Source organism: Maylandia zebra, linkage group LG22, assembly GCF_041146795.1.
Source record: "Maylandia zebra isolate NMK-2024a linkage group LG22, Mzebra_GT3a, whole genome shotgun sequence".
In the NCBI taxonomy this organism is placed as follows: Eukaryota; Metazoa; Chordata; class Actinopteri; order Cichliformes; family Cichlidae; genus Maylandia; species Maylandia zebra.
This window is the reverse complement of record NC_135187.1, coordinates 36649900-36672434: the sequence shown is the minus strand read 5'-3', so window position 1 is coordinate 36672434 and position 22535 is coordinate 36649900. Positions and strand designations below refer to the sequence as shown.

At 41.0% G+C, this 22535-nt stretch overlaps 1 protein-coding gene across 4 annotated transcripts in view; it reads right to left on the bottom strand.

Moving 5' to 3' along the window:
* Positions 1 to 22535, bottom strand: part of thrb (thyroid hormone receptor beta) — a 122989-nt gene that overhangs the window by 6786 nt on the left and 93668 nt on the right. The window contains exons 3-10 of one of the 4 annotated variants that reach the window (XM_004561015.5): positions 21350 to 21419; positions 19399 to 19449; positions 3285 to 3385; positions 3064 to 3211; positions 2235 to 2440; positions 1167 to 1253; positions 893 to 1039; positions 485 to 743 (exon numbers count right to left, since the gene is read on the bottom strand). In XM_004561015.5, coding sequence (XP_004561072.1) covers positions 485 to 743; positions 893 to 1039; positions 1167 to 1253; positions 2235 to 2440; positions 3064 to 3211; positions 3285 to 3385; positions 19399 to 19449; positions 21350 to 21356 — 1006 coding nt within the window. In that variant the 5' untranslated portion in view covers positions 21357 to 21419. Of the gene's footprint in view, positions 1 to 484; positions 744 to 892; positions 1040 to 1166; positions 1254 to 2234; positions 2441 to 3063; positions 3212 to 3284; positions 3386 to 5308; positions 5829 to 19398; positions 19450 to 21349; positions 21420 to 22535 lie in introns of those variants that run through there. The other 3 variants (XM_004561019.5, XM_076879596.1, XM_014409147.4) reach the window with 3 other exon arrangements.

Below are 22535 nucleotides of genomic sequence, written 5' to 3'. Positions count from 1 at the left end.
TTAAAATTTAAAGATGATCAATAAACACAAATAATTAACTTTCTATCCCAAAGCGATTCGTTGCCCCAATAGCAGTGTTATCTAACCGTCAGTGGATACTGTAAAGTGTCAGGACAGATGGGTCTGCACCATAAAGCACACGAGTATTGATCTTCAATGAGAGTATTACAGAGAAATGCCAGTGGAGCCAGAAACAAGCTAACAGGCCAAAGCTCCTCACAATGATTACGGTGATTAATTGATTAAACTGTGGTTTGATATAGATTTCATGTCAAAACCAAGCATTCACACAAGCTGTGCAGCTGCAGATTCACGCTGCTGTACTTCCTAAAAATCTGTTCCCTGTAAGCCGACGTTACCAACGGTGTAATAAGAACGCAGTAACGCCGCTGTGCTAAAACAGAGCGAGACCTAGAAGAGCGAGAAAGAAAACCCTTTAATAACCTCTTATGTACTCGGATAAGTGTGCACTCTAGGCGATTACCGGATGAAAGCAGGATAACAGCTTGCAGAAGAGCCACCTCAGAGTCATCCAAGTTAAAGGAGGACAGCGACACGCCAAGGTCAAAGATGGCGTCTGAGACGACGCCCAAGCCTCCGTTCTTGAGCTGACCTCGTGTCACTGCCATCTCGCCGTTGAGTGTGAGGGTCTCGCTCTCTGGATCGTAGCGAACAGCAGCCCGCAGCGACATGATCTCCATGCAACAGCCTTTCAACAGGATGATCTGGTCTTCACAAGGCAGCTGGGTTAAAGAGAAGAATGGCTTATTTAGGGACAGGTGGAACTTCCATTATGTCAAAGACTGTGAAAGATTCATATTCAATCTGAATATACAGCTTTAACCACTCAGTGACACATTCACAGTCACCCTTTCCACTCAAACAAACCTACCTCACAGAACATAGGCAGTTTTTTGGCAAAGTCCACCACTCGGGTTATGGCAGGGGTGATAATTTTTGTAAACTGACTGAAGGCTTCTATGTCCACTTTACTTCCTTCAGGTGCATTATCCGTGGACGCTTGACCAATATCCTCAGGCTGAAAGAACGAGGAGTGGACATCAGCTGGTTTCATCGCATCATTTGTTATTTATCCATCGTTTTACATGTAAATGGCTGAAAACCCGTCGTTAGGCTCAACTGAACCGTGTATCTGTGTGTCTTACCTTAGCTTCCTTCACCCCCGCTGCACTCTGGTCAGAAGTATAGAATAAATTACATGTTATTTCATTAAGAAGCATTGCTTCCTCGACCTGTTGGATAATCAACAGGAATCGTGAAGTTTCAATGAAGAACCCGTGTCAAGCCAACTAAAATAAAACAAGTTAAAACTGAAGACAGATGAAAGAGTGCGCAGACAGAAAACAGGTAAAGACAGAAATAGGACACGAGTTTCCACAGCAAGACTCGGGACCACGGATCAAACGGGTCCTCGGGAACGCTCTTCATCGGATCTTTGTATGAGACCTCAATCAAATCTTTGGTCACGTTTTCAACACTTTTTGAAACAAATTGCATGAAAAACAACAGATGCGGCCATGAAAGTTTGCAGACAGATTAGGCTGTGTTCATGTTGCTGCAGGGAAAGTCTTTCCCCCCGTTTCCCCAGTATCCTGAAAAATAAGCCTTCTTTTTTTGCCAAACCCCGCCGATCAAATAATTCTGCGATTAATGAGCGTTCCCTTTAATCGTGCCATAGAAACTCAGTATAACGCCAACAAACAGCTGACAGACTCTCAGTCCGGACAGAGTAATCAAACTTAACAGAAAAAGCAAAATTAGTCAAAAACAGAGTGAGGTGTAAAATCAAAAGCTACAAACAGAAAGAGAGGAAAATTAAACAGCACGAAAAAAAGCAAGTCATTAGTATTAGCAATTAAAAGTTGCTGCTCGGCAAAACATAAGACAAGAGTAAGATGTTCCAATATAAATTAGTGCTGCTGCGTTGAGGAAACACTTTTCTCCATCGTCCAGCTAATTCTCCCCACTCTACAAGGAGATACAAAAAAACACATGGACATATTAACATAGGGAACAGTGGAACAATGGTGGTGGAAGAGGAGGAGACGGGGACATGAAGCGGAAGGGGGCTGGGACGGGTTGGAAGCGGGCTGAGATGGGCGGGAGGGGGAGGTAGGTGGGGGTCAGGGGGGTTGGTGGTTTGAACAGGGCACAGTAATCGATACAATCAAGGCTTTGGTGAGGAGGGAAGGAGGAGGAGGACGATGTCTCACCAGGAATTTCCGCTTCTGCTTCCAGTGGTTGCCCTGGGCGTTTGTGGCCATATGGGCTTCGGTCACCATACGGATGAGGTCCCACTCCTCTTGGGTGGGCTCCAGTCGGTCCCACGCCGTCTTCTGCAGTTCCTCCCTCCGACGGCGCTCCCGGTTCTCCTCGATTAGCTTCCGCTTGGCAAGCCGCTTGCTGTCATCCAACACCACTGGGGCAAATAAAGGGGGTCAGCAGGGGGCCAAGGGAGGCCAAGAGAGTGGACGGGAAGGAAAAGGAAAGAGGGAGAGGAGGGGGGAGGGTAGGGGGGCATAAAATGATGACTCGCTGAGGTGCAGAGTTGTTCCAACACAGAACATGACATCCCGCTGAGGTGACACTTGTTCATGCTTCATGATTGTTCTTGTGTTTTGAACCGTTTTATGTTTTGGACGTTCAGAAAATGATGCAGATACAATGTAGCAGGAGGCTTTAAGAGTCAAATGACCCACACATGAAAACAAACTTTCCATTGTATGAAAAATGTGAAAGGCACAATCAAACAAAACGTGAATATGGAGACCATTATTTGTTTTTCCATGTGGTGAAAAATCATCACTGCTTTTATTTGGAGTAAATATATTTCAGGTGATGACAAACCCTGATGAACTTTCTTTAAATCCAACTTTTCTTTGTTGATTTTGTTACTAATTCTGCACTTTCTTTATAAATGGCATTGTTTTTGTAAATAAATGTCAGAATTCTTTTTTTCCAATTGAAGAACAGCAGAAATGCAAAAGTGACATAAAAGCTATAAAGACAAGAGTCAAATATCCTGTTACTGAGGCCACTTACAGTCTGTTGCCATTCCCACTGCAATGCACTTCTTGAAGCGACATTCCTGGCACTGGTTCCTGGTCACTTTGTCAATAACACATTTGCCCTCGTACTTACAGGCGTAAGTTGGATTGAGATTCTTCTGGATTGTCCGCCTGAAGAATCCCTAGAAAACAGAAGGCGACGTGATCAGAACAGGGAGACGGCGAAGGCTGAGGCCATGTGGTCACATGGTTTACCTTGCAACCTTCACAGGTAATACAGCGATAGTGGTAGCCTGTAGCTTTGTCCCCACACACTACGCATAGCTCATCCTTGTCCAGGTAACTTGGTATGTACCCTAGAGAGAAAAGAAGGAGACAACTGGATTTGTTTTAATTTTAAAAATAAGGCAAACGAATGTCAAGTAAATTTGACGACTGCCATTCACAATGTTTGTCCAAACACATTCATTTTTTATTAGATATTAATTAAAATTGGGGCAATGTACTATTCTTTGCACAGTAGTAAAAAGATAATTGTATACACACTCACACACACACATATATGAATGAATGTGTGCATTTGCATAAAATACACACTACAGAATGATGTAACATGACTTGTTGTAGTCCTGTTAAAAACTACACCCCCCATGACTCAGCAGTGGGCACGTCTGTCGCTGGCCCATCTTCTTTATAATATTTCTTCACTTTGTTGAGATTTGCAGGGAAGTTTTCATGCACAGCTCTGACACTGAGTTGAGGTCTAGATTTTGATCAGGCACCACTCCCCCCAAGGCCTTAGCTTTAGCTTGAGTCTGGAATACTTTTGTATACAGAGACGTTCATGGTCAGCTCAGAGACTATAACGTATTCAGGATCTGTGGCTGCTAAACGAGTCCAAATCATCACTGCTCCACTGCTGTCCTCGACAGTTGCTATGCAGCATTTGTACTGCCCTGCTGTGTTTGGTTTTCTCCAAACAAGGTGCTTTATCTCCTGACATCGCTGCTTTGCAAAGTTCTTGTGGTGTTGAGGTTTGTTCCTAAGTCTAAGCCATGCTGTCATGTTATTTTAGAGGCTTTCTTCTGGCAACGCTTACAAACAAGCGATAGTTGTTCAGTTTCTTTCTAATTCTACTGCTATGAACATGCTAACTGAAGCCTGTAGAGTCTGAGATGTTGGTCTTGGATTTTGGCATTTTCTGAATATTGTGTAGTTTGACGATGGGGTGAATTTGTTGAGACCTTGGCTCTTGGGAACCTGTGGAATTGTTTTAGTAGTTACCTGAATGCTCTAGATGAGCAAACTGCCAAAACCTGTTCTTTTCTGTAGGTGGTCACACTTGCTAACAGCAGAGTGTGGAGTGGCAGGTAAACTCTGATGCTTCTAACACACTTCATGGAAAAATCTTTGTAGACTCTAATATTGTGGAGTCTATCTTGTATTTGAGATTGGGTTGAGTGAATTCTGTCACCAGGACAGCAGGTTAACAAACCGATCAATATCTTTTGTCAGCCTTCTGTTGCCTCAACAGCAATCAATAAGGAACCCCGTCTACCTCAATCAAACACAGCTACAAGCCCTGATCACAGACCAGCGCACGATGCCTTATGTCTTGGATTTATGCTTATCGGACTTAATTCGAAAATCCCAGACATCATTGATCGATGATCAAGAAGGACCAATCATCAGTTTGAGCAAGTGTATTACAAGTCTGTTATATTATAGACACACACACACACACACACACACACACACACACACACACACACACACACACACACACACACACACAGCTAAACTCAAACACACACACACAACTAAACTCAAATACACACACACACACAACTAAACTCAAATACACACACACATGTGCACACACACACACACACACACACACACACACACACACACACACACACACACAACTAAACTCAAATACACACACACATGTGCACACACACACACATGTGCACACACACACACACACACAGACACACACAGCTAAACTCAAACACACACACACAACTAAACTCAAATACACACACACACACACACACACACACACACACACACACACACACACACACACACACACACACACACACACACACACACATGTTTGCATACACACAAACCCAGTTAATTACAGACAGTGGAGACTGTTTAAGTTACTCGCAACTTCAACAAGTTAAACAACCTGAACACGTCCGAGCTGCAGTTCCAGCCCCTCAGGTACTTTGTTAAAGAGCTAAATAATCACAGCCTGCATGTCGTACCTTTTCTGTGCGCACTCTGCATCCACCGCAGGTGTGAAAATTCAGGTTTGATCTCGGGGAAGTACTCAGGCTGGTGGAAGTGACTGAGAGGGACCTCCATGCTGCAAAACTCACTCTTAAAAACAGAAGGACCCGCGGTGTAGGAGCACGAGTAGTGCTGGCTGGGGGACCAAGCCTGCTCCATGCAGGGTGGATGATGAAGGGGCTGAGGCTCACAGTTGCCATACCCGGACCCTTCGTCCGAGTACATGCAATATTCCCCACCTCCCTGCACCGAATAGCTTCCGACGCCGGTGTGAGGCATCTCGTACATGTCCGGAATGCAATAGTTCATGATGAAGACCTTCAGCAGAGCACCATAAAAACTTCTGGGTCTACCCGGAGAACTATCTGCTCTCAAAAAAGAAAAACCTGAGCTGGCATCAAGCCACGAAATGAAGAAAATAACTCCTGATCTGAAAGGACTTGATGGAGTTGACCGTACTTAGGAGCAAACGCTTTATCCAACAAATCCACAGACCACAAACAACACCTTGCAACTGCCCCACCCGCCACCACCCGGCCGAATTGGGAAGCAGAGATTTATGACGACATAGGGCTCTAATCTTACACTTCACAAATCCGTGATGTACCACAGACAGTGGCGATGTCACAGATTAAGACATTACATGATGCACCTACTGTAAGAAACATCTCACACACACAAATCTAAAGAAAAGCTGGTCCACGAAAACACAAATGGTTAAAAAACCTGCCTGAGGAGGGGTCGCATATGATACAAGAATTATCTTAACCGCGATCCTTTCCTAACCTCATAACCTTGGCCTTTACATTTTGACCATTGCTTATCCTCTGGGTATTTTAACAGAACCGACTAACAAGTTCCCTTAGGTCAGTTTATTCTTGAAGCCACTTGGTGAGTACTACAACACTAAGAAGGTTCTAAGAAGGGTTTTAACACATGGCCCTGATTTTTCACCAATAAGACTCTAATGTGTATTTAGATCCTGCTGTGCAGCTTATGGAAAGATAGGGCACATATTAGTGCAATTATTTGGGATTTACTTAGAATAATGAATACCTGCACAAAAACCAAAATAACATTTTGGTTTAGGTCAGCAGCTAAATCAAATTCAGGGATTGCGCCATGAAAAACTGTGCGAATGCATGTAAATGTACAAAATAGCACTAAGATTTATTGTCTCTTGTTGCGCAAAGAATTTTAAATTGCTGAAAAACATTTAGTGTGGAAATTTGTAAACCAAAAATTCCAATTTATTTGTTTTTCTTGTCACTTTTAGACTCAACTAATTGTTTGCAAAATTAGTTGAGTCTAAAAGTGTTTTATATATCTCTATATATTTATATATATCTATATATATAGATTTAAACAATGAAACATTGTGTGGTCCGTTTCTGTAAAGGCACTTATTAATCCCAGAGAGGTTATGCTCAGTCATACTAATGAGGTGTCCTCGTCAATAATAATGACAGCCTTGAGATTTAAATGTATTTCAAATTTGCACGGTAAACAATATTTTTTCACACACAGGTGTTAAAGTGGCAAACAGCGGGTCAGCATCATTAGAAAATATGAATTAAGAATGGAAGTCACTGACATTAATATGCATCTCGAGGCAGATGACCAAATATTATAGTCCATTTATGAATTACAGTAAATTATCATTTCATGTCAAATCATTGAAACTCTGCATGATGCCATGGACGAGCTTTTAAAATAAAAACTCTTTTTTCTTTTAATTTAGCATCACCAATGTCTCTAGTTAAGACTGACCAAAAAAAGTAGACCACCTGAAAATAGCAACAGTGCCACAATCACCTATTACAATCTGTTTAAAGGTCTGTTTTGGTATGTTGCATATCCATCCAAGTCAACCAAAAGATGTCATCTCTCCAGCGTATCCTGGGTCTACCCCGAGGTCTCCGCCTGGTGGGACATTACTGGACCGCCCCACAGAGGAGGTGCCCCTGGTCATCATCCCATCCCAACTGCCTCCTGTCGACACAGAAGAGCACGGGCTCTACCCCAAATATCTGGACTCTACACCCTGTCTCTGTGGGTGAGCACAGCTCAATCCAGCCACAAACCACTCCAGTACAAGCTGGCAGTCATTACTCCATGAAACAACAAAACCACGGCATCTGCCAGAGCTAAAACTGAACCAGACACTATGTTCCCCATGACTGTGCTTACAATTCTGTTCATAAAAATGATGCAGAGCATTGGTGTCAACGAGCAGCCCTGGGAGAGTCCAACACCCACCAAGAAACAGTCAGACCAATGCAGACCAGCTCTGGTGTTGCAGGGACAAATAACTTGCAACAACGAGCATGATATCCCATACTCCCAAAGCACCCGCCCTGCACAATAACTTAAGGGATGTGGTTGAATGGTACTAGTACTACTACTACTCCCATCCAATGTTGTGCAAATCTGCGTTGCGCACAAAAAAAAAAAAAAAACTAACCTGAATTGAAATTAAAATTAAAACTTTAACAATTCTGTTTGCAGTGTGAGTCAGTGACTGGCTGCTCCCGTATGGGATCAGAACGATGCCACCTTATCCCAAAGTCCAGCCAATGATGTGATTCACATTCGTATATACGCAGCTAATCAGCGTGGCTGACAGGCTATGACAGCGTCCTTATGTGCCGGTGTTTTAGCAAAGTGGCTGATGTGGAGTGAAGCCACGTTAATGACAACGTGCACAACCATTGGAGATGTGAGCAGGACAGACGGAACAACTGACGGACAAAGTGTGGACTTTATACCAGTTTTTAAATTGTGTTGATCGGCCACGTGAAACCAGAGTTATGATAAAATATCTGCAATGTTTGTTTTTCTTCCTGAATACTGTCGTTGTTTATATTTACTGCAGGAAGAAACGGTAAAAACTGCGTTTTATAAGGAAAACGCTCGAAAGCCTGTGAGCAAAAACACCAAAACTCCCAGCCTTTCCTATTGGTGGAAAAATGTACCATGTGGACCAATCAAAGAATGATATGGCAACATGGCCTTTAGTTGTTTAGGACGGGGGAAGTTTTAGGAGTGACGGCGTGTTTGAGATGTGAGAGATTTGAGACGTTTAACACAAATCTTGTGTAGTCAGTGTGTAGTTAGTGTGTAGTCAGTGTGTAGTTAGTGTGTAGTCAGTGTGTAGTCAGTGTGTAGTCAGTGTGTAGTCAGTGTGTAGTTAGTGTGTAGTCAGTGTGTAGTCAGTGTGTAGTCAGTGTGTAGTTAGTGTGTAGTCAGTGTGTAGTCAGTGTGTAGTTAGTGTGTAGTCAGTGTGTAGTCAGTGTGTAGTTAGTGTGTAGTCAGTGTGTAGTCAGTGTGTAGTTAGTGTGTAGTCAGTGTGTAGTCAGTGTGTAGTTAGTGTGTAGTCAGTGTGTAGTTAGTGTGTAGTTAGTGTGTAGTTAGTGTGTAGTCAGTGTGTAGTCAGTGTGTAGTTAGTGTGTAGTCAGTGTGTAGTTAGTGTGTAGTTAGTGTGTAGTTAGTGTGTAGTTAGTGTGTAGTTAGTGTGTAGTCAGTGTGTAGTCAGTGTGTAGTCAGTGTGTAGTTAGTGTGTAGTTAGTGTGTAGTCAGTGTGTAGTCAGTGTGTAGTTAGTGTGTAGTCAGTGTGTAGTCAGTGTGTAGTCAGTGTGTAGTTAGTGTGTAGTTAGTGTGTAGTCAGTGTGTAGTCAGTGTGTAGTCAGTGTGTAGTCAGTGTGTAGTTAGTGTGTAGTCAGTGTGTAGTCAGTGTGTAGTCAGTGTGTAGTGTAGTCAACAGTTTTGTTGTGTGTCAGAACAATGAGGCGCCTGCTGAGTGTTACAGGTGTTACAGCAGTGACACATCTGCTGCTGTCAGGCCTGCAGGTATCAGGCTGTTGTTCTCCTTCATCTCATAGTGGACAGAAATTATTTTTGGAGCGGCACAAATAATTTGTGTGGCATCAGATTTGATGCAGAACAGCTGATTGTTCTGTAAATAGTTTGAAATGTTTGTTTAAAAAACGCCTCAGTAACTTTTTTGCAGAAGTAACTATATAATTAATTACCCAACATTGGTCATTATTTACTGTATTTTGCAGACAGTTACAGACTCTCTCCCAGACCACAGACTCAGAATACAGTCAGAGCTTTATAAAAAAAAGAAAGAAAGAAAGTTGTGTTTTCAAAATTGGAGTTGAAGTTATTTTTCCTTCCAATAGTGTTAACATGCTGCACAGGACAGGAACACGATTTTTATAATTTTCATTGTAAGTGGGCTAAAGCAGTTAATTAAAAGTAGTCTAACATAAATGCTGTAATTTGATTACTTTAATAAACATGTAACTTGGATGGATTGGATGCTGGCGTGACCACAGTGCACACGTCTGCTGTTGCTCACAGTGGTCCAAGGGGACGCTCAGGGAGTTTGTGTTCGCTCAGACACGTGAAACATTAGAGGGAACATTGCTCCCACCCACGCTTAAATATCCTTGACAGGATGAAGAGCTGGTCTCAGTTTCTGTGACCGAGACAAAAACTGCTTCTCCAGAATCTGAGGTTTGAGTACCAGGTGGATACTCGTCTCCAGTACCCTGACATAGTCCCAGGGAGGCTGAGAAGCACGATCCCCTAAAGCTGGTAGACTTTCTCCGATCCCCCTTCTTGAAGAACTACCACACCGTGTACCAAATTTCACACTTAATTTTATATTTAATCAAATAGGTAAGAAATAATAATATACATCTGACACACAAGACATAAATATGTGTAACAGACGTCTCCCATCCAAGTACTAACCAGGCCCGACCCCGCTTAGCTTAGGGCTGGGTATCGTCACTGATTTCTAGAATCGATTCAATTCCGATTCACAAGGTCCCGAATCGATTCGATCCACGATTCGATTTAATTCGATTTGATTCGATTCGATTCTGGGAAATTTTGACAGTCAGAAATATTATAATTCAGATCAGTACATTTACATATTTTTGTATCTATTAAAAGGAAGCTGACACACGCAAGACTTTATCCAAGCTGTGAGCATCACAGCAGAGGCCTTTGTGTCAAAGTAGCTGAAGATAAAACACAGAAAAACATGAAGGAGATTTTCCTGTTCTGGGATTTTATAAAAATATTCTGCAGTCCATCAAAAACGAAAGAAAACCATTAATCAACATATGAACATCACCTCTGAAGTTACAGCGGTTTTATTAGAGACACGGCTAAGCGTTTTGCATTTTGCTTAATTTTAAAAAGTTTAAATTTGTTCAATATTGAACAGCAGAAATTAGGTTTACTTTTCGGAAGTAAGTAAAAGGGAAAAAAAAACGTTGGCCGACAGCGCTGTAAACAACGGTAGACTTGTGTGTAACAAGCAAGTGAATAATGCAGAAAACAGAGAGAGAGAGAGAGAGAGAGAGAGAGAGCTGTGCATGAAGTGTGATTTTTATCCTGAAAAGTCAGCAAAAGTCAGAGTGAATTCATGACGATGTTTATGTGAAGCGTGGTTTGGATCTTCTTTTGCTGCTGGTTCGGTCAATATTGTTTGGAGAGAGATCAAACTAACAGCCATATGATCAGCGCAAAAAGGGCGTAAACACACAGCGCGGACCCGCGGATCAGAATCAGCGAGCTGTCGGCTTTCAGCCCCGACCGTCAGCTGAGAAAGGCGACATCTAACTGATCCTGATCCGTCGGCGCTGTGTGTTTACGTCTTTGTGCAGAAGCCGTGCACCTGCTCTCATTTACTGTCTTAGCTGTTTGGTGGTTGTTGAAATTTTGTGATCTTTCACCTGAGATTCTGGCATTTTGGGCAAAATAAATTAATATTAAAAAATCGATTCAGGATTTTAATGAATCGATTTTACGTTATCCAAGCTAGAATCGATTTTAATCGATAAATCGATTATAAAAACCCACCCCTAGCTTAGCTCCTGAAACCAGACAAGCTCAGGGTGGTACGGTGGTAAACTAACAGATGTCCAAAGTTATTACATTTTAATCTGAAACGTGGTGGTGGGAGTAGAGAACCACTTTTCTATGCCTTGTGCAGGACTCACAAAGTTTGTACAAAAAAGGGAACTCATTACATACAATAATCCTCATATACTGTAGCATCTACATGTGTGTGTTTATAGACAGAAGCTGGCTAGTGTAAGACCAGCATGAGTAAAGAGTTCATGGGGAAATACGAGAAAGCTTTGTTGCTGTGCTAAAAGAAAACGATCTACTGTGTTATTAATAAACTTTCCTCATTACCATTTTCCTCTTTCTCTGTAAAAGTCTTCTGGATGTCTGCCTCTCTGTGACTGAATGTTTTTAACAGACAACCTTGACCTTGATTGTTGTTTATTTATGGAAAGCTCTCTAATTGTTAATTGGTTCTTCATTAAAGACAGGAACAACAGATAGAACAGTTACCGTTAAATACAGGCTGCTGTCAAACATGCTTTGCTGTACTTGTAAGACTCAAAGATTTCTTATTAAAATGCAAGTTGGAAAACTCCTGAGATCAGCTGAAGATCAGTAATAAAAACAACAACAATAAGGCTTTAAAGACAAGTGATAAGTAATAATAGTATATAGCTAAAAATACCTGTCGTGGAGGTGAGTTATAAAGCTGCTTTATCTACTTAAACAAAGAGTAGTGACTGTGTAATAAGATTGAACATTTTGACTTGTTCCGTTAAAAATACGTTTCAGTGTTCAGCGTTTGATTGATCTGCCTGGGAGAACAGTTAAAAAGGCTTATCGTGGGATTAGCAACTCCATTAATGTAATAAGTGTGAGTGTGTGACCAGTAGATGTGATCAACATGCAACAGCTGGTAAGAGGCTGGTCCTATGAGGCAAATCTTCTTGCAAAGAGGGCTTGATACCAGTTTAACTTTTTGATGAGGTGATGTCCTGGTCCTGAACTAATCTTGTTTGTCGTTTCTTAACAACTGTTAAGCATTTGTCAGACAGAGTTTAACGCCTGTCAATAATGAAACAATCTGTTGTCTGAGTGGATGGTGTGACTGTCTACGCTTTTTTCTATGCCACGTTTTGGACTTTTAGTGACGAATTTAGTTCATTTGTCACATTTTTTAATCTCCAATTCTTTGTCTTCTTCGTCTTTGTCACATAAAGTGAAGCTTTATTAGATGCTGAAAAGCTGTTTAAATGCAGTATTAAAACAGCATAAATAGAAAATAACCTTAATATTTGCATATGACTCACATAAATATCATTTATTAAGATATTTATATATATATTTCTTTAAATATATACTTTTGTCACTGAGCTTTGAGAAGACAATCTAGCAAGTGTAGCAGATCTGAAAGCACTTATGTCTTTATTAAAATTAAAATATTAAAATAGAGAATGTTAATATGGTAAAATGCAATATACTCAGATGCCCGGTGTATCACTTTTAGTATCTGGAAAACAACAAGTACTAAAAAAGGAAAATCTACAGTAAATTACGAGCCTCTATGAATTTTCCTACTTACCCGGGGTGGTCACATAAATGCCAGCTGTCTCTTTTTTCCTCCCCTATGTAAAAAATACAAATGTACAAATACGATCCAGCATGGTCTCTAATGGATGACTCGAGGTATTCCTGCCAACAGCTGAAGTAACCAGCGAGGCCTTTGACCAAAAAACGCCCCAACTTTCCGTGCCGTGCACCTACGAGACAAACTTCGCTCCCAGTGGCTCTTTACCACACTGGCCCCGCGGCGGGCTTTTGTACATTCCCTCCCTTGATCGTTTGAGGACTCGGGGGTTCAAAGCTGGTCATTAACAATTTTTGGGTGTGAGGAATCTCTTTTATCCAGGGGCCCTCAGTTAACATGATCTCCAGTGCCAGTTGTCCCTGGCTACTCTTTGTTACCTGAGGAGGCCACATTAGTTGGTTAACCTTTCCCTTAAAGTTCAGGGTAAGCTGAGGGGAACAACAGAAGGCTACCCTCAGTAAAGGTTAAAGTTGGAGAGGATTATCCTGCACTTTAGGATAAGGTGGGTGAACTTGTTTTGAATCCTGCTCTTCCTTTTTTCTCATTATAAATACTGTCATTGCCTTCTCTACACAACTCCACAAGGATTAGACGCCCAACACGCCCAGAACTGCAAACATTTGCTGAATGAATCATCATATTGTTAAAGAAATATCACCTTGTTTATGAACACGAATCGCAGAATTTAGACAAACTTGTAGGGTTGTGTTTATATTCTACAACCTGATCCTGTTATGAGGGATCGAGTGCAGATCACCAGCAAAGTCCAAAAAAGGTTTTCCAGGCGAGACAAAAAATGCTGTTCTTACAGCCGTGTCCGCTTCCAGCACCGATTTTATTAAGAAGTCTAGAGAGGAGCGACTGCTGAGAGGCAGTGTGCAAAGCATCATGGGAAGAGAGTTTAAGAGCCAAATATTACTGAATGCGATTTTGCATAATACACAACTGGAAAATGAAAACAAAGATGACAAAAACATTTCAGGTAAACTTAAAACGCTCCACATTCAGGACATGATACAAATGCATGAGGGGGCGGGGGGGTGGGGGGTGTCATTTGTTTTTGTTTACGTTTGGAAAAATGGAAACGTGATGATTCATATTATTCATTCTGAAAGAATACAATCAAAGTTAAATCTGCAAAAGGGATTTTTCTTATTAAACAGAGTTCAACACCATCTAAAGAGTTGTCCTTTAACACATGAAGCACACAGACAGATGCTCTACACTTTCCGCTCCTCTGTTTAGTTGAAAAATGCTCTGAAAGGAAACTGAAAAGTAACTGTCCTTTAACTGTACGCTCAAACTAATTTCCAATTAAACATTCGTTCCATCCGCCATCAGTTCTGCCTTTTGGTCCAAAAGAATCATGAAAACTTCCTGTTTGACGCTAAGATGACCTTCAGGGTCATCCGTCACATGAAAACCAAAATAGTTCCAAACGCCAGATCTGAATGAGGGTGGGGGAGGTTCAATTTGCCATGTTGCAACGAGCTTAGCTTCTCAAATCAAATCAAATCAAATCACTTTTATTGTCACATCACATGTGCAGGCACACTGGCACAGCACATGCGAGTGAAATTCTTGTGTGCGAGCCCCACAAGCAACAGAGATGTGCAAACACAACAACACAAACGAGCAAAATACAAGAATGGCCAACCTGAAACTAATAAATATATGTACAATATATAATAGTGTATGCATTTCTGGATGTGTATACTAAATATTTTCCTACGTGTGTGTGTGTGTGTGTGTGTGTGTGTGTGTATACACATTTTTACAAATTAAATAGTAAAAAAATAAAATAAAATAATAATAATAATAAAATATATAAAATATACAGAGTTGAATATGTGCAAAACAAGTGGCATTTATATACAGTGTGGAGTGCATAATGTTGTTCTGTCTTGCTAACTTGCGCTGGGCTCAGTGGATCTGCGCTCGACAGTGCAGCCTAGGCGGAGTAGTCGAACACAGATTCACTGAGCGCTCAACACAGACAGCATCGTCAGAAGAAAAGTTGATAAAATAAATTACAAATGTTGTATTGTTCGATACATATGCGTACCGAACCGAAAGCACTGTATCGAACGGTTCAATATCGATACGAATATCGTTGCACTCCTAATATATATGTATATAGATTTTTTTTGATTAATTGAGTGAGCCAAAGCATGGCTGCTGTTTTCTGTTGTGTCCACAGTACCTACAGAAAGAAACATCTACCTTTAGTCAGATCTGTGAATTTGAAAGGATTTTGTATAAGTTTATACTCGAGTTTAACTAAACAACAACACTAAAGCTATTCTGTTATACCTGTATGTAAAAAACACACTGCACCCAAAATATTTCATAGTTCAGCAAAACTGATCAATCTAATAAACGTAAACCTGCTCCATCCTCCCTACTCTGGTATTTTAAAGAGTACTTACCAGAAATATTAAACAACCTAACTAATAGGGCTGCAAACTCCCAGCAAAAAAATAAAATAGGGAACCACCCCCCGCCCTCCACCTCATGATGCTTAATCAACTTTAATTTAATGCACATGTAAAAAAAAAAATGCACAGAAATCAATTATTTTTCAAGAATAATTAAACAGATTCAACATCTTTCTTCAACAGAACTGCAGACTGCACAGATGGTTCCCAAAGGAAAAAGTACTATAGCTTACTAGGGTATATTAGACTTAACAGTTACTATATACAGTAATGGACTTCTATATATTTTACATCAGATTAAAACTTTGGGTGTCAGATTCAGATAATTATTTATTTAAAGCTCCACATTGTAAATGAGAATAAGAAAGAAAAGTATGTCTTTGTGCCCTTTCCCTGTTCATGCCCTATCGGCCCCCCGGCTAAACTTTGCTAGATCCGCCCCTGCACAGTTACCAGCCGTCAGCTGTAGAAAAAGATCCTGGTGTAGAAAGTAATATTAAATAAATCCTAACAACAGCTGATCAAGCTTAAACGTGCTGCTGTTGTTCAGCCGCTGGTTTCCTCTTTCTGGCGCAAAAACAAAGAAGAGAGCCGATCAGCTGATCATTGATCAGTTTCATGACTGAAGTAGCAGCAGGAGAGAGAGAGAGGCAGTCGCTCCATATATCGGTTGGTAAGCTTAACGCTGGAATGCTTTACAAACATTCAGAGATGAACTTACACACTTGCTTTACTTCTCTCTGGGATCACTTCCTCAGAGATGAAATGCCGGTTTGGTAGCGAGGCTACAAACACACAGCCGCTCTATCACGTGAGCACACTGCTGCGACGTGCTACGGTTATGAGCAGAGTTACTCCGTGTCGCAGGTTTTATGAGGTGCTTGTGTGATATTTAATGTTTAAATATGTTTATATTGTCTATCCTGTAAAATAGTCAGATGTCTATTCATATTAATGTACAGAATTCACCTGCTTGCTGCTACTACTGCACATTCACCCAATGTATATACTACATATATATATATATATATATATATATATATATATATATATATATATATATATATATATATATATATATATGCTGTCCTTGTGTGTTGGCCCTGCGACAGACTGGCGACCTGTCCAGGTTGTACCCCGCCTCTCTCCCTATGACAGCTGGGATAGGCTCCAGCGCCCCCCCGCGACCCGGAAAAGGATAAGCGGAAGCGAATGGATGGATATATTATATTCTTCTTTTTTTGTACATTTTTTAAATTTTTAATTTTTTTAAGACTTGTGGTGGTCTGCGAGCAGACGATGGTGATCTGAGGGGATGAAAAAAGGAAAGAAGTTCCATGTAGGTGTGTTAAACTGCAACAGTTTGAATATATTCAATGAATATTTCAACAACGTAGTGCACTCTTATACAAAACAACACCCACTTACCTGTAGCTTTATTACAAACATGTTTAAAGTGTAATTTTAAAAAGAACAAAGACCTCTTTCACTTGTAAGGTTGTATCAGTATCAGAGTGTAATGAAGTGATCTGGTCACAGGCGCACGGTGCACCAAACCAGGCTGGTATCCACGTCCCATAAATGCAACAGGCGTTTAGTGTGGGTAAGAATGATTGCAGTGAACTCACCATCAAATCTATAACACAATTACTTATGAAAGGAAAATCAATGTGTTGCCGTGGCAACGTCTGAACCTGACTGAAATGCTTTCATACAGAAAATGATTCCTGCAGACTTTATTTTTCACACATGGCTTTTGCTGGTTTCCTTCATTTCTATTAAAGAAATAATAATAATAATAGGTCATGTGATTATAATAGGTCATGTGATTATAATAGGTCATGTGTTGTTATCATCTGAGGTTTTTGATTTTAGGAGCTGCTAATGACCTGATGATTTGGATTACTTCCTGATATGTGAACAATGAACACACACACACACACACACACACACACACACACACACACACACACACACACACACACACACCTTATCACTTATTGAACAGCATTCTGTAAGGAGACACTTTAAGAGCCAAATGTGTTGACACAGCATTTCATCTGTGCAGCAGTTCGGGGTCGACTTCTTCAGCTTTCAGTGGGTGACAGGGCTGCAGTGCTGTGGAACCACGGTGTTGGTATATGTGCAGAATGTGGTCAGCACTGTCTCAGGAAGGAAAGCTCCTTCTGAATATAATAATAATTATGGGATCTTTATAGGTTTGCTATGTGCACTTATGCAACCCTGTCACCTTTTAAGGACATTTCTTATCACTCCTTAAGCCCCAAGATGATTCCAAGCTACAGATCCTGCATAGCTGCTTAGACTCTATTAAAGCTTGGATGGCTGACAGCTTTCTCCGACAGAAGTTTGTGCTCCTGACAGATTTGTGTCTAAGGTAATAGAAACCTTTGGTCCCCTTGCATACGTCTGCTAAACCCTCTGTCTCCGGGTAACTTCACACTTTTACATTGATGCTCGTGTCAAATCTCTGCTTCACTCTTGTTTTTAAACCACTTAAGAAATATTGCCAAGTTAATCCCACAGTGTCACACTCTGAACTGTAAACTGTTATTGGTGCATATATTTCAACACTGTAATTCACTGTTCACTAGTCTAAGCCAAATGTCTCCAGCATGCTGCGGCGAGGCTTCTTCGTCCTCACATATCACTTTTAGAGCTCTGCATGGAAAAGAACCTGCACACATCTGAGTATGTGCTCAGCAGGTCCCTGGGTCATGTGATCAGGGCTGTGCATTACGCTGAAAATGAAGGAGTAACAGTGACCCCAGAATCTCTCCCTCTGTGGGCTCTCCCACACAGCTGAGAGTCAGCTTTTTAGACTTGTGTTCGACTGACCTTTGTTTTCAGGGTTCTGGTTAACCCTTTAAGACCTACCACAGAACCAAGTCCGCCAGAGCTTATATCATATTTTTACAGGCTGTGGAGCCATTTTTGGGAGCATTTCAAGTTGCTATACATCAATACAACTGTTATAGCCCATATTTTAATAATATGTATGCATTAAGTGCATAGTAATTACATAAATTGCAAAAAAGTGCAATAAACTACAAAAAAATGTAAAATCATTTTTGCTTTTTTAACATATATTTCTAGTTAGAGAAATTTGAGAGGCTCATCCCTCAAAACTGTAAATACAAAAAAGTTTCACAAAATAGTTTCCCACCACAGGAAATTTATTTTGAGTGTCTTCATAGTTCTATTTTTGAAATACACCAATTTTTATATACTGCAGGAAAAACGAAAATAAATATTATAGTGCAAATTTGCAAAAAAGCAGCATGTGCATCAAAATAAACTATTTCCAGCAGTGCAATATGAGTCCTAAGCATCCCAGAAACGACACAGGAAGTCATAAAGTCAAACATAACTTTTAAAAAGACCAGCATAGGCTCATGAGGCCCTGATGGTAAAAAACTACATTTCCACGAAAATTACGTCACTTCCGGTTTCGGGCAGGTACTGGCGGACGTGCGAATGTTCGCGCTGACGTCTATTCCAAGTATGAAGTGTTATGAACAGCTGATGGATCGGCAAAGCTGTTTCTGGAATATTATGTTTTTGTTGCTGCAAGTGCTTTTTATGCTGTTTTTGCAAAGCTATATGTGGAAGGAAACCGTGACCGAGGACAAGCTGATGGCATCAGATGTAAGTACAACTCCTCCGGTTTCATATGCAAAACAAATTATTGCGCTAGCTTACACGGTTGCAGAGCTACCGGGATTTAAAAATAGTTACACAAAATGGAGCGTGTCCGCTCCGACCGGCTCTAAAGGGTTAAAGGTGCAAATAAAGCTTTACTTACTTATACATTTTGAACCTCTTTCCTCTTTATTATTATTGTTATTATTATTACAATAAGTGAATGTCCCACTTTTTGAAAGCAAACTCTAAATGAGCTGATGTTTAAACGTCTGAGTTCAGTTACTCTACGTGTTGTAACGTGATGTCTGCAGCTTCCCAACATCGGTGAAACTGAAACGACTGGGATATGATTTATTTTGAACTGAATCTACACAAAAATGTTCTTAAATCAAATAATTCCAGTTTTTGAAGCCCTTTCGAAGTTTTTCCTTAACAAATCCAAAGCTGCGCCATGCTGACAGAAGAAGGAAACAGCAGTGTAGAGAGGGAGGAGAAATATTACCATTTTGAATGGCCTCATCTTTCCAGCGGGGGGAGCATTTTTCTGCTGGCTCTAAAATAGATGGGAGAGGCACTTTAAAAAACACAAGCGACGTTGTCATAAAACAGCTGAGAGAGAGAGAAGCTAATGCTGCTCTGCTTCGTACATGAACTTAAAAGCTTTCAGAAGTTGTTCCAACAGAGCAGCAGGTTCATGTAAAAACTAAAACAGCATCTCAGATACCAAAGCAGTCGTTGTCCCCTTGGAGCTTACATGGTGAATGAAAGCTTAAGTTCATTTTGTCAGTGTGATAACATGTGAGTGTAAGTCTGTCGGCTATGTAGGGATGGCCAGGTCACTGAGGTCGCCCAGGCTGGTTAAATCCAATTCCAGCCCCGCTGACCTCACTGATGCCCAATTTGCTAGTTAAGTAAATAAATGCAGAGCTACATCCTGTCTTGGCTGTTTAATATAGGGCAGCATGGCTGCGTGCAGCGTCCTGCCATCTTCACATTTCTTTGCCTTTTTGATGCTTCGATTTGGCCGAATGAAGTGGTGCTGCTGTGTGTGTGAACAGGGATGAACCATGTTATAGAAATGAATGGTTAATATGTGTGTGTGTGGAAAAGAGCTGATTTTGCCATCAGGCTCAAGCTGAGACCTTTTCACAGTTTAACACTGATCACCTTGATTAAAACATTGTTATCACTCTAAGACAACGTGGACCTCTGGTGGTGAGGGCAGACTATCACTGTCCAACCAAAGTGTAGAGTGTGACATGCAGTGGTCGGGGTTTTGTACTGGTCACTGATCTCTGCCAACAAACACTGCATCAGTCCTGCTGCTCGAAGGGGCCTCCCTGCTACGAGTGTGAGCATCTTCTGTCAGTTACAGCTACCAGGTTAAAATGTTAGGTTATCTTTACAAGCTGATTATTGAGACCTGACCATGTTTTTAAAGCCAACAGCTACAGTCGAGGGAAAAACTGGCTGAGCAATCATTTAATAACAGGTCAGGAAATGGAAAAAGTGGATTATTTCTAAGACCAAAACTGATATCTGGTGATTTCTTCTTCACTAGCATTTGTTATGTGCTTGTTTCTGTTTCTTTGCTATCGTAATATGAAAATGCAGTTTAAAAATAGGTTTTAGAAAAGTTGAGTTTCATGGTAACGCAGCAGCAGTTTTAACTGCAGCTATGATACGAATCAAGTTCCTATTGGTGCAAATTCATTTGTTGTACTTTCCAAATCCCTTCTTGTAAAAGGATGGTCATAATTCAAACACTTAAACTTATTATTAGGTCTCGACTCCCTTTTGCTTCCACAGCTTGTAGCACCATCATGCAGTCTGTCCTGGATCTGCACATCGGACTCAACTCTGTCATACTGTACATGTTAAAGCAAATATTAGCTTAATGGAGTTGCACACTACTAATTTGATCCTGAACTGCAGTAAAAACTGATTTTTAAAGAACTGTTGAGGAGTTAATGGTTTATTATCTCAGTTGTTTAACACCAGGCTGAATGACTGACTGCTGTCAGATTATGTGCAGAAACTGTTGGGTGCCACAGCAAACCTCACACTTCATTTCTGACCTCGTTGCCGAGCAGCTGACAAATAAACTGTGAAGCAGAGGTCCTGATGTCAAACCGGCTCAGTGAGAAGTGGTGACACAAAGTCATTCTGCTGGTTACTGTGTAGCAAGTCACATATGTTTCTTTACTTCTGTTGTCTAACACAGTGTTCTGAAAGCACTCGGCGTTGGATTACTCGCGTTACAACAGTGCTAACCTGTGCGCTTGTACTTTGCTCAGTGTTGTTTCCCCGATCAGAATTAACCAGTAAAACAGAGTATTTGCTGTTTTTTTAGTTTTCACATCAACTTTCACACCAACTAAAAAATAGAGAATAATAAGACTTTTCTTTAGGTTCCATCATATTTGGAGTGAAGCTGGCAGTGTGAGCCTTACCTGACATACTGGTGGGGCTTCAAGGCAAAGACGTCATCCTCAGAGCCTCATCAGACCTCTGGGTTCCTACCTACCCAAACACAGAAACAAACGCTCAGTCATTCTTTATCTAACAGAGCAGCTTCACACACATCTCTGAACAGCGTCTTTTCCTCACAGCTCGTCATTTTAAAAACGTAAAGTGTACAGGAGTGATCACCCAATGTTAGATTAAACGAAACTGCATAGGCTGCCAGCTCTCAGTTCTCGTCCTCTGTGCAGGATGACATCTAGTGGTTACATGCTCATGTTACGTCTCAGGGTCCAGGTATCATTTCTTTCCCTCTGAGGTTTTGTTAGTGTGCATCCAACACACAAACAACACACTGCACACACCAGGCGTTCAACTCTGCTGCAACGTCCTTGTTTCACTGTTTGTCAGCTAAAGGTTACTCTTAGTAGCAGTTCTTATTTGCACTGATGCTCCTTTGTGTAAAATAGGTGTTTATAATGCATGCAGCACTTAAAACAACTGCACTCATGCAACAACTTCATGTGCCAACAAAGATCATGTGACATCATCACAATCATGGTGTCCAACATAAGGCCCGGGGCCCAGAATTGGTTTGGCCAAGACTCCAATCCATCCTGCACGTTTCACAGCTTTCTGTGACGATAAAGACTCTGCCTGACTTTGCCGTCCACACGACACCACAGAAGAGAAAGACAAACACTGAGACGAGAGACAAGCTTTTGTTTTTCCATCATCTACTATAAAATGTATGTTTTTATTCTTGTGGTCTCACAGTTAATTAACAAAACTGGGGGATGAGCTAACTTTTACATCGTTATCATGTAAAGAAACTTAGATGTACTGCTATATTAAAATATCTCAGGGATTAAATGTTTTACACTGACAGGATGAGTCATCCTTTGAGCTTTTAATGCTAGAATGACTCACAGGGTTGTGGTGAGAGGCTTAACAGCCAACGAGACCAACAAGGACGACCCACACAGAATGTTAACTTCACTATTTGGCTTTTAAAATTCAGATAATGTCTCTTGTCTTTTCACTGGGCGATACATCTGATGCTGAGTCTGATAAACAACTGTCAGTGCAGCGGTTTATTGAAAAATGAATAATAAATAAATGAATCAAAGCCACAGCAGCACATCCACAGTGCACAGTGCAGCACGCTATCTGGCT